Genomic DNA, 13,689 nt, shown 5'->3' with positions numbered 1-13,689 from the left:
AGGGGGATGCATTCACAGCATGTCAGAAATATATATATTTACCAAGTTTATTTCCAGAGCTAGCTGACATGGATGATGGTGGAGGCACTTCTAATTTAGGTGCAAAAGGTCTCTGCTTCTTTGCCATGTTCATCTGGTAGCAGTAGCAACACCTAAAACCTATAGACAATATATGTTAGGAAATATAGACAAGAAGTGGTAACACCTAAAACCTATAGACAATATATGTTAGGAAATATAGACAAGAAGTGGTCACATAACAGGTAGCAGTAGCAACACCTAAAACCTATAGACAATATATGTTAGGAAATATAGACAAGAAGTGGTAACATAACAGGTAGCAGTAGCAACACCTAAAACCTATAGACAATATATGTTAGGAAATATAGACAAGAAGTGGTAACACCTTAAACCTATAGACAATATATGTTAGGAAATATAGACAAGAAGTGGTAACATAACAGGTAGCAGTAGCAACACCTAAAACCTATAGACAATATATGTTAGGAAATATAGACAATATATGTTAGGAAATATAGACAAGAAGTAGCAACACCTAAAACCTATAGACAATATATGTTAGGAAATATAGACAAGAAGTGGTAACATAACAGGTAGCAGTAGCAACACCTAAAACCTATAGACAATATATGTTAGGAAATATAGACAAGAAGTGGTCACATAACAGGTAGCAGTAGCAACACCTAAAACCTATAGACAATATATGTTAGGAAATATAGACAAGGAGTGGTAACATAACAGGTAACAGTAGCAACACCTAAAACCTATAGACAATATATGTTAGGAAATATAGACAAGGAGTGGTCACATAACAGGTAGCAGTAGCAACATCTAAAACCTATAGACAATATATGTTAGGAAATATAGACAAGGAGTGGTCACATAACAGGTAGCAGTAGCAACACCTAAAACCTATAGACAATATATGTTAGGAAATATAGACAAGAAGTGGTCACATAACAGGTAGCAGTAGCAACACCTAAAACCTATAGACAATATATGTTAGGAAATATAGACAAGGAGTGGTAACATAACAGGTAACAGTAGCAACACCTAAAACCTATAGACAATATATGTTAGGAAATATAGACAAGGAGTGGTCACATAACAGGTAGCAGTAGCAACATCTAAAACCTATAGACAATATATGTTAGGAAATATAGACAAGGAGTGGTCACATAACAGGTAGCAGTAGCAACACCTAAAACCTATAGACAATATATGTTAGGAAATATAGACAAGGAGTGGTAACATAACAGGTAACAGTAGCAACACCTAAAACCTATAGACAATATATGTTAGGAAATATAGACAAGGAGTGGTCACATAACAGGTAGCAGTAGCAACATCTTAAACATATAGACAATATATGTTAGGAAATATAGACAAGAAGTGATAACATAACAGGTAGCAGTAGCAACACCTAAAACCTATAGACAATATATGTTAGGAAATATAGACAAGAAGTGGTAACACCTAAAACCTATAGACAATATATGTTAGGAAATATAGACAAGGAGTGGTAACACCTTAAACCTATAGACAATATATGTTAGGAAATATAGACAACAAGTGGTAACATAACAGGCAGCAGTAGCAACACCTAATACCTATAGACAATATATGTTAGGAAATATAGACAATAAGTGGTAACATAACAGGCAGCAGTAGCAACACCTAAAACCTATAGACAATATATGTTAGGAAATATAGACAAGAAGTGGTAACACCTAAAGCCTATAGACAATATAGGTTAGGAAATATATAGACAAGAAGTGGTAACATAACAGGTAGCAGTAGCAACACCTTAAACCTATAGACAATATATGTTAGGAAATATAGACAAGCAGTGGTAACACCTAAAACCTATAGACAATATATGTTAGGAAATATAGACAACAAGTGGTAACATAACAGGCAGCAGTAGCAACACCTAATACCTATAGACAATATATGTTAGGAAATATAGACAATAAGTGGTAACATAACAGGCAGCAGTAGCAACACCTAAAACCTATAGACAATATATGTTAGGAAATATAGACAAGAAGTGGTAACACCTAAAGCCTATAGACAATATAGGTTAGGAAATATAGACAAGAAGTGGTAACATAACAGGTAGCAGTAGCAACACCTAAAACCTATAGAAAATATATGTTAGGAAATATAGACAAGAAGTGGTAACACCTAAAACCTATAGACAATATATGTTAGGAAATATAGACAAGAAGTGGTCACATAACAGGTAGCAGTAGCAACATCTAAAACCTATAGACAATATATGTTAGGAAATATAGACAATATATGTTAGGAAATATAGACAACAAGTGGTAACATAACAGGCAGCAGTAGCAACACCTAAAACCTATAGACAATATATGTTAGGAAATATAGACAAGAAGGGGTAACATAACAGGTAGCAGTAGCAACACCTAAAACCTATAGACAATATATGTTAGGAAATATAGACAAGAAGTGGTAACACCTAAAACCTATAGACAATATATGTTAGGAAATATAGACAAGAAGTGGTAACATAACAGGTAGCAGTAGCAACACCTAAAACCTAGAGACAATATATGTTAGGAAATGTAGACAAGAAGTGGTAACACCTAAAACCTATGGACAATATATGTTAGGAAATATAGACAAGAAGTGGTCACATAACAGGTACAGTACTACCTGTGACTTTATCTTATTAATGGTGGCCATAAAAAATATGTTCACCATGGTGGCCCTATATGTTCATCATCATACCCCCTGTTGCTTTTTTAATACACAAGGTATTACTCAAAAACTAGTCAAGGATAAAGGGAAATCTTGAATGCATTGAAGTGTTAAAATTACATAACTTACAGGTCAGGTGTCTCAGGTAAAATGTACATGTATGTGCTTGTCAAATTTAATAACTGTGATTATGACAAGAAATTCAAAAATAAATTAAAATAATATAACTAGTTGAACAAACAGCTTAATTAGAAAATAGTTGTCCCCTGACTATTAGTTTTGATATTATACCTTTTAAATAATTTTTGATCAATTTAAGTTATTTTTTGGAAGTGAAAAATAAATGAAAATCATTTTCAAATATACTGCAAACATTTTAATACAATGCCTGCCTTTTTCTATTGACAAGGTGTTTCTCAAAAATTAATTTTCAAAAATCAAAATGGTTTATTATTGAATTGTAGATAGACTGATCTGCATTCAATATTATTTAACAAATGATAAAGATTGTCTTTAGGATTCATACGCTAAATAAAATTTAGGCAATTCATTATTTCTTTATTGAATAAAATATTAATAAGTATTAGAAATATTCATTACAACAAAATTTGATAATATTTTTATTGTCATTTGATATTTTAAACATGATCCATGTTTTAGAGGTTAAGCATTTCTTTTACTTTTGTTCTTGGGTTAGAGACATTATAATGAGAAGGTTAATAATTTTCAAATGGACTATTTCAAAGTTGTTTTGTTAATTTTACAATTAAGGAATAGGTGTTCTTCATTGACCTACAAGAGGCACAGTTTACACATTATATCCTTTCTAGGAGTTTTATATTGTCCACTATTTTTTATTTCTAAATTATGACCAAAAATTCTATACCTATTAGTAGTCATCCCTGTTAGACTAGACCACTTTTTCCCCATAGACCCAATGTTAAAGCCGCCATTTTGTTTGGTGGAGGGAATTTTTGACCAAGTGGTCATTTTTTTTTAATTAGTAATATAATTAAGGAAATGTTGTGGTTTCTTAATTAATAATTAATTGTGACAATTAATAATATAATTAAGTATTTTGATTAAATTTTAATCAATATTTAGCGATGAAATGGTTCAAATCTAATTAATATTATTGATTTATATCTACTCTTGTAGCGCGGGTGATAGGGTTTGACCAAATCAATTAATCAAGACAAAACCTTTTTTTGTTGATGACCAGTGAAAGAATAAATAGTATGTCATCCTTTGTGTTAAAACAATACGTATACCATTGAAAACAGCGGACGTATTCCAAAATATTGTCTTCAACTTTGTCAAATTTTAAATGACCTACTAAATGAACCTTACATTCAATGTTTACATGTTTATAAATAGATGTTTGTGTTCATATGTTATTTTTTCATAGAGTGAACGTTAAATTCTGTTTTTGTTTGTGAAAGTCCGGTGATATCTATTATGTAAATTAAAGACATTTGTTTCAAATAAATATAATTAAATAGTGATAACTTGGGTCATGTTTATATTTTGACCATGTTAAAATCTGACGCTATCTATTATAACTGGATTATACCGGTTTATACCTATTCATGAATAAACATAGTATGTCGGGTCAATGAAATATTAATTTCAATCCGATTTTTCTTTTTTTTTATTAAGACTAAATAAAACAAAGAAAATACACGCATGTATGTGAATGAGGCTCTAGTTGAGGTCATTTAGCCAATAGCGGATGTTTGGTGCTTGACATGACCTGTCCACTGTTATGAGTCTGACTATTTATCAGATCCTACACATACATGAATGGTCTCGATATCCCTTTCAGGAGTCAGTGTGAAATTTTCCGAACGTTTCTCGTAAAGGGCATCAGAAATGTTTAGATTTTCATGTATATTTATCTTCTTTTTTTTATGATTATTAGTTGTTCTATACGAGAAATTACTGTGATATGCAGTAAGATGAAAAAAGGTTTGGTATAAAAATAATATACACTGTCAATTTAATATTTTTTATTTGTAATACAATTATAAAAGAAATCAATGAGATTAAAAGTCTTTAACATCACTGGCTTTCACCCATGTATTAAACTTGGTTGGCCAATTTAACCATTTGATATAATATTGTTTATAGGGTCCTCTTCCTTTTGTTTTTATAACTTTCTCAATTTTCCACAAGGAATTGTCTTTGACGTTTATTCGTTGAAGTTCAGATTGGTAGTAGGATCCAGAAATTTCTTCTCCATGGTAATCTTTAATGCGATATAACGGTGTCATGCTTCTCCAGAATCGTCCGGATATCGTGAAAACTTCACCCGTCCATTTTTCGTCATATTCCCGAGAAAAAATATTTCTCAAATATGTAACTCTTACTCGATCTCCAAGTTTAAACCTGAAGTGGAACTGTTTCTTTAACTTTCCAGAATGCGGTCTTGAAAAATATGTCGATAAGCGAATAGCTTCTTCATTTTCCTTTTTCACCTCTACAGGTGCCATGTCGATAGTGCTATGAATAGTACGGTTGTATCCATTTACAAAGCTTTGAAGCTTGTCTATGTATCGGTAAGACTGATTGTACGAAAAGTAGCGATATATTTTCGTTTTTATTGTTTTTATAACACGCTCGGACACTGATGCTTTGACCTCATTTAACGCATAAAAATGATTAATCTCTTCCTTTTTAAAAACTGTCTGAACTCTCTTTGCCTTGAACTCCTGTCCCATATCCGTTCTTATTCTATTTGGAAATCTTCCTGTTTTAAATATGTCTTGAAATGCAGCTGCCACGGACTCTCCTTTTTTGTCTTATAGTTTACGTAGCCATAAATACTTTGAAAACACATCAATGACCACCAATACGTATTTATATTCTTTATTGTATTTTGAAAACTTCACCATATCCATAAGGTCAGCAGACCATTGGTCATCTATCCCGGCAACAACGATTTCCGTTCTATTCTGTGGTCTCGTTAATGGTCGTTGTAAACTGTATGGTTCCTGGCTTTGTAACCATTTTCGTATCTTATATTTACCAATTTTGAATTTCCCATCTTTTTGTATATAATTATAAAGTTTGTCTGGTCAAGAAAAACTAGAAGGATTTGATGGAATGTAGTAGATTTCCTTTAGATATTTCTCCAATGCAGACACGTTGTCAATGCAAATATTAAAATGGCTTTAATGAAATCCGTGCAATACAGTATGTTATAAAGGACTAGTCTTTCTCCTGTACATCTTCGTCAGTGTCCTCTTCATCGTCCTCATCGTCCTTATCCTCAGTGTCACTATTTGTTTCAAAGTAATCCTCATCAAATAATTCATTAAATAGATGTCGATTTTTCATGAGAATACGCCGAATTTGAGTTTCGTTATCTGTATTGTATTCAACAACATCCTGAATTTGTCGTACAATGTCAGAGTGCACATTGCTTTTATCTAGGGGAACAATCAGTTTCAACAACTCAGTATAGCGTTTAAAAAACTGACGTTGAACAATAGGGCTTATTTTTTGATTGCTTTGTTGAATTGTGTCTTCATCATTCATACCCTCTTTCACGTACTTGTCGTATTTTTTATCCCAAGTATCTTTCGCTGTATCAATGGCTGCATGTAATATGGTTTTGTATCCTTCATTGTCGTCTATATTAACATCTTCACTACTATCGTCTGAACCACTATCATATTCAATCCATTGTGAGGCTGACTTTTTTGAAGGATTTTCATTATCTATGTCTTCGTTGTCTCTTTTTCTTTTGAAAGATTCGTTTTCTGGACACCAATGTTTGATATGTCTTTGTAAATCATGCATGCTGTCAAGCACTACTCCACAATCGTCACAAGAGGGCATATTTTCATACGTCTGTTTACTAGGATTGTCTTCGTAAGAATAAGGAGCGGCTGAATGTTGCTCTGTATTTATATCATTTGAAGTAGGAATTACTTCATTGGTCTTTGCTAATTGTTGCTGTAAAACGTTTCCAAGCAATCGGTTCGATTCTGATGTCGTTGGTTTTAAATCCACAAGAAGATTTCCAAATGGTTTACAAGTTGATTCTTCAAATTTTTCTAAAAAGTATAGTACTTTCCCCGGATACATTTGTCTGCCTAGAGTCATTATTTGTTGTTTATCGACAGGGTTGTTAAATAATACCAAGTAGTGACAATTTCTTCTTTGTGTAGGATCTTTACTGAAGTAAAGATTCTGATTTAATACTACAACTGATAGATTCCTATGATGGCTACCTTCCGTAAACAAGTCAGTGATTCTAGGATCTTTTGCTGATGTTGACATTAAATCGTCCAAAACTATCATATTTCTTACACTTGGATCAATGAAGCTATCCTTCTCTAAATCAACTGGTATCCCTTGTATAAATTCGACATACGGTCTAACCGTCTTTTGAATTTCGTGATAGAGTGGTTGCCAACGTCTGTAAAGCCATATTATTCTCTGAATAGTAGGCTGAATAAATCTTGAATTTTGGAGAAGTTGTTTCACAAAAAAAGTTTTGCCACATGATGTTGGTCCGCTTACTGTCATCGTGAATGGATGTTTAAAAACCAAGTGTTCTGTTGCCTCCTTCTGGGGCGGCGGCGTATCCTCATCATACGGCGGCGGCGGCGGAGGTGCTGTTCCTTCCCTCTGCGGCGGCGGAGGTGATGTTCCTTCTCTCTGCGGCGGCGGCAGCAGGTCCGTATGACTGGTCAGCGGATATGGTTCAGTGATTCCATGTTTGTTTCTATGATGTCGCATCATAACGTCTTTTCCAGAAAATTGAAGTTTACATACGGGACACGTTTTATCGTCCATCTGTTCTCGTAAGAAGGCAGCTGTTAACTGATATATCTTTACAGTGTTTCAATTTATATAGACAATAACTGGTTAGTGTCTTTAAATATCAGCTGTATTTGTACGAGGCTAAGAAACAGGTGTAATGCGAGCTGTAGCGAGCCATAGAACCTGGTTTGGGCTCGCTACAGCTCGCATTACACCTGTTTCTTAGCCTCGTACAAATACAGCTGATATTTAAAGACACTAACCAGTTATTGTCTATATAAATTGAAACACTGTAAAGATATATCAGTTAACAGCTGCCTTCTTACGAGAACAGATGGACGATAAAACGTGTCCCGTATGTAAACTTCAATTTTCTAGAAAAGACGTTATGATGCGACATCATAGAAACAAACATGAAATCACTGAACCATATCCGCTGACCAGTCATACGGACCCGCCGCCGCCGAGAGAAGGAACATCACCTCCGCCGCCGAAGAGGGAAGGAACAGCACCTCCGCCGCCGCCGCCGTATGATGAGGATACGCCGCCGCCCCAGAAGGAGGCAACAGAACACTTGGTTTTTAAACATCCATTCACGATGACAGTAAGCGGACCAACATCATGTGGCAAAACTTTTTTTGTGAAACAACTTCTCCAAAATTCAAGATTTATTCAGCCTACTATTCAGAGAATAATATGGCTTTACAGACGTTGGCAACCACTCTATCACGAAATTCAAAAGACGGTTAGACCGTATGTCGAATTTATACAAGGGATACCAGTTGATTAAGAGAAGGATAGCTTCATTGATCCAAGTGTAAGAAATATGATAGTTTTGGACGATTTAATGTCAACATCAGCAAAAGATCCTAGAATCACTGACTTGTTTACGGAAGGTAGCCATCATAGGAATCTATCAGTTGTAGTATTAAATCAGAATCTTTACTTCAGTAAAGATCCTACACAAAGAAGAAATTGTCACTACTTGGTATTATTTAACAACCCTGTCGATAAACAACAAATAATGACTCTAGGCAGACAAATGTATCCGGGGAAAGTACTATACTTTTTAGAAAAATTTGAAGAATCAACTTGTAAACCATTTGGAAATCTTCTTGTGGATTTAAAACCAACGACATCAGAATCGAACCGATTGCTTGGAAACGTTTTACAGCAACAATTAGCAAAGACCAATGAAGTAATTCCTACTTCAAATGATATAAATACAGAGCAACATTCAGCCGCTCCTTATTCTTACGAAGACAATCCTAGTAAACAGACGTATGAAAATATGCCCTCTTGTGACGATTGTGGAGTAGTGCTTGACAGCATGCATGATTTACAAAGACATATCAAACATTGGTGTCCAGAAAACGAATCTTTCAAAAGAAAAAGAGACAACGAAGACATAGATAACGAAAATCCTTCAAAAAAGTCAGCCTCACAATGGATTGAATATGATAGTGGTTCAGACGATAGTAGTGAAGATGTTAATATAGACGACAATGAAGGATACAAAACCATATTACATGCAGCCATTGATACAGCGAAAGATACTTGGGATAAAAAATACGACAAGTACGTGAAAGAGGGTATGAATGATGAAGACGCAATTCAACAAAGCAATCAAAAAATAAGCCCTATTGTTCAACGTCAGTTTTTTAAACGCTATACTGAGTTGTTGAAACTGATTGTTCCCCTAGATAAAAGCAATGTGCACTCTGACATTGTACGACAAATTCAGGATGTTGTTGAATACAATACAGATAACGAAACTCAAATTCGGCGTATTCTCATGAAAAATCGACATCTATTTAATGAATTATTTGATGAGGATTACTTTGAAACAAATAGTGACACTGAGGATAAGGACGATGAGGACGATGAAGAGGACACTGACGAAGATGTACAGGAGAAAGACTAGTCCTTTATAACATACTGTATTGCACGGATTTCATTAAAGCCATTTTAATATTTGCATTGACAACGTGTCTGCATTGGAGAAATATCTAAAGGAAATCTACTACATTCCATCAAATCCTTCTAGTTTTTCTTGACCAGACAAACTTTATAATTATATACAAAAAGATGGGAAATTCAAAATTGGTAAATATAAGATACGAAAATGGTTACAAAGCCAGGAACCATACAGTTTACAACGACCATTAACGAGACCACAGAATAGAACGGAAATCGTTGTTGCCGGGATAGATGACCAATGGTCTGCTGACCTTATGGATATGGTGAAGTTTTCAAAATACAATAAAGAATATAAATACGTATTGGTGGTCATTGATGTGTTTTCAAAGTATTTATGGCTACGTAAACTAAAAGACAAAAAAGGAGAGTCCGTGGCAGCTGCATTTCAAGACATATTTAAAACAGGAAGATTTCCAAATAGAATAAGAACGGATATGGGACAGGAGTTCAAGGCAAAGAGAGTTCAGACAGTTTTTAAAAAGGAAGAGATTAATCATTTTTATGCGTTAAATGAGGTCAAAGCATCAGTGTCCGAGCGTGTTATAAAAACAATAAAAACGAAAATATATCGCTACTTTTCGTACAATCAGTCTTACCGATACATAGACAAGCTTCAAAGCTTTGTAAATGGATACAACCGTACTATTCATAGCACTATCGACATGGCACCTGTAGAGGTGAAAAAGGAAAATGAAGAAGCTATTCGCTTATCGACATATTTTTCAAGACCGCATTCTGGAAAGTTAAAGAAACAGTTCCACTTCAGGTTTAAACTTGGAGATCGAGTAAGAGTTACATATTTGAGAAATATTTTTTCTCGGGAATATGACGAAAAATGGACGGGTGAAGTTTTCACGATATCCGGACGATTCTGGAGAAGCATGACACCGTTATATCGCATTAAAGATTACCATGGAGAAGAAATTTCTGGATCCTACTACCAATCTGAACTTCAAGGAATAAACGTCAAAGACAATTCCTTGTGGAAAATTGAGAAAGTTATAAAAACAAAAGGAAGAGGACCCTATAAACAATATTATATCAAATGGTTAAATTGGCCAACCAAGTTTAATTCATGGGTGAAAGCCAGTGATGTTAAAGACTTTTAATCTCATTGATTTCTTTTATAATTGTATTACAAATAAAAAATATTAAATTGACAGTGTATATTATTTTTATACCAAACCTTTTTTCATCTTACTGCATATCACAGTAATTTCTCGTATAGAACAACTAATAATCATAAAAAAAAGAAGATAAATATACATGAAAATCTAAACATTTCTGATGCCCTTTACGAGAAACGTTCGGAAAATTTCACACTGACTCCTGAAAGGGATTAACGAGACCATTCATGTATGTGTAGGATCTGATAAATAGTCAGACTCATAACAGTGGACAGGTCATGTCAAGCACCAAACATCCGCTATTGGCTAAATGACCTCAACTAGAGCCTCATTCACATACATGCGTGTATTTTCTTTGTTTTATTTAGTCTTAATAAAAAAAAAGAAAAATCGGATTGAAATTAATATTTCATTGACCCGACATACTATGTTTATTCATGAATAGGTATAAACCGGTATAATCCAGTTATAATAGATAGCGTCAGATTTTAACATGGTCAAAATATAAACATGACCCAAGTTATCACTATTTAATTATATTTATTTGAAACAAATGTCTTTAATTTACATAATAGATATCACCGGACTTTCACAAACAAAAACAGAATTTAACGTTCACTCTATGAAAAAATAACATATGAACACAAACATCTATTTATAAACATGTAAACATTGAATGTAAGGTTCATTTAGTAGGTCATTTAAAATTTGACAAAGTTGAAGACAATATTTTGGAATACGTCCGCTGTTTTCAATGGTATACGTATTGTTTTAACACAAAGGATGACATACTATTTATTCTTTCACTGGTCATCAACAAAAAAAGGTTTTGTCTTGATTAATTGATTTGGTCAAACCCTATCACCCGCGCTACAAGAGTAGATATAAATCAATAATATTAATTAGATTTGAACCATTTCATCGCTAAATATTGATTAAAATTTAATCAAAATACTTAATTATATTATTAATTGTCACAATTAATTATTAATTAAGAAACCACAACATTTCCTTAATTATATTACTAATTAAAAAAAAATGACCACTTGACCCTTGTCAAAAATTCCCTCCACCAAACAAAATGGCGGCTTTAACATTGGGTCTATGGGGAAAAAGTGGTCTAGTCTAACAGGGATGACTACTCCTATTGACACAATCAAATTTACAGTTTTTATCGAAAGTTTTTATTTTTAGATTTTTCTTTAATTTCATTTTTTTAAGGACTTTAAAAGTCTTAATTCATTCAGGTCCCTGTAATTATTTACTATATCTTAAAGGCCTAGGTTGATTGAAATATTCTTTGTAAATATATACCAAGAATATGTATCATGCCAGTCCAGCACTATACATATTGACAATATAATACACTGAAAACAAAAGATTTAATTAATAGACTGGTCATTAAAGTGTCACCATCTTTAGAAGTGCACTTTATTTTTTCTGGAGACACATTTTGAAAGAAATTAACCAAACTGAAGATAACATATTTAATAAGTTTCAAGACAATTTCTTTTCATAAGATTCACTTGATTCAGCCATCATATATAAGAACATTTTTCATTATGATTAGCACTTTTAATGAACATTTATCAAAATTTGATGATAACTAGATGGACATTAGGAAAATAAGTCTTTCCAGTGATTGTTTGTGCACAACTCTTGTTTTGAGATTTGAACAAAATTAAGATAAACAAAATTATTTTTTTTCCTAAACCATATAATGGTACTTGTAGTTTTCCTGAATAATATTAGATGTTATCAAAAAAATTATTGTAAAAAGATTGATATTGATCGATCATCTTATTTTGTTAAGAAACCAAATTGTTTAATTACTTTCATTTTTTTTATTTAAAATATCACTAAAACAATTATTAGTTATTATCAATAGTAATAACTCATTTAATAATGTTAACAAGCAATTGAATACAATGTACATCATGTACATTTATATAAACCTTTTACTTAAAAACAATTATTAAAAGTCTGTTTATTTCAAATGCTAGTCAATAACTCTATCTTTAACTTTTTGCCATTTCTACTCAAGATTCTTACTAAGAAGAAATTAAAAGAATAAGAAACAAAACATTAAAAAATAAAAAAAATAAATAAAATTAAAGACAAAAAAATAATAATAAATTGACAGACTAGAACAATATTTTATTCTACATTTTCCAAAAAAGGTGAAATGTCAATTTCAAAAGAAACCAAGTTACCTGTACAGGTAAATTTTAATGAAACATACCAGCTGAAAACTTCAACCCTGATTGATTGTAACAGGTAACATAATTAGATAAAAATCTACCTTAGTACCTATGATTTATGACCCCCAATAAATGGCCAACATCTCAAGATTGAATACCCCAATAAATGTTCACCATTGGATGTTGACCATGCAAGAGGGTGGACATTACTAAGAGGAAGTCACAGGCTGTACTGTAGCAGTAGCAACACCTAAAACCTATAGATAATATATGTTAGGAAATATAGACAAGAAGTGGTAACATAACAGGTAGCAGTAGTAACACCTAAAACCTATAGACAATATATGTTAGTAAATATAGACAAGAAGTGGTAACACCTAAAACCTATAGACAATATATGTTAGAAAATATAGAAAAGGAGTGGTAACATAACAGGTAGCAGTAGCAACACCTAAAACCTATAGATAATATATGTTAGGAAATATAGACAAGAAGTGGTAACACCTAAAACCTATAGACAATATATGTTAGGAAATATAGACAAGAAGTGGTAACACCTTAAACCTATAGACAATATATGTTAGGAAATATAGACAAGAAGTGGTAACACCTTAAACCTATAGACAATATATGTTAGGAAATATAGACAAGAAGTGGTAACACCTTAAACCTATAGACAATATATGTTAGGAAATATAGACAAGAAGTGGTAACACCTAAAACCTATAGACAATATATGTTAGGAAATATAGACAAGAAGTGGTGACATAACAGGTAGCAGTAGCAACACCAAAAAACCTATAGACAATATATGTTAGCAAATACAGACAAGAAGTGGTAACACCTTAAACCTATAGACA

The 13,689-nt window shown here is 32.8% G+C and overlaps 1 protein-coding gene across 1 annotated transcript in view; it reads right to left on the bottom strand.

The window, feature by feature from the left end:
• The window catches only part of LOC134708587 (endoplasmic reticulum junction formation protein lunapark-B-like), a 31,326-nt gene that overhangs the window by 3,673 nt on the left and 13,964 nt on the right, over positions 1 to 13,689 (bottom strand). Inside the window, exon 10 of the mRNA XM_063569236.1 lies at positions 43 to 159. Coding sequence (XP_063425306.1) covers positions 43 to 159 — 117 coding nt within the window. The remainder of the gene's footprint in view (positions 1 to 42; positions 160 to 13,689) is intronic.

Source organism: Mytilus trossulus, chromosome 2, assembly GCF_036588685.1.
Source record: "Mytilus trossulus isolate FHL-02 chromosome 2, PNRI_Mtr1.1.1.hap1, whole genome shotgun sequence".
NCBI classification, from domain to species: Eukaryota; Metazoa; Mollusca; class Bivalvia; order Mytilida; family Mytilidae; genus Mytilus; species Mytilus trossulus.
This window is presented reverse-complemented; position numbering and strand designations above follow the sequence as displayed.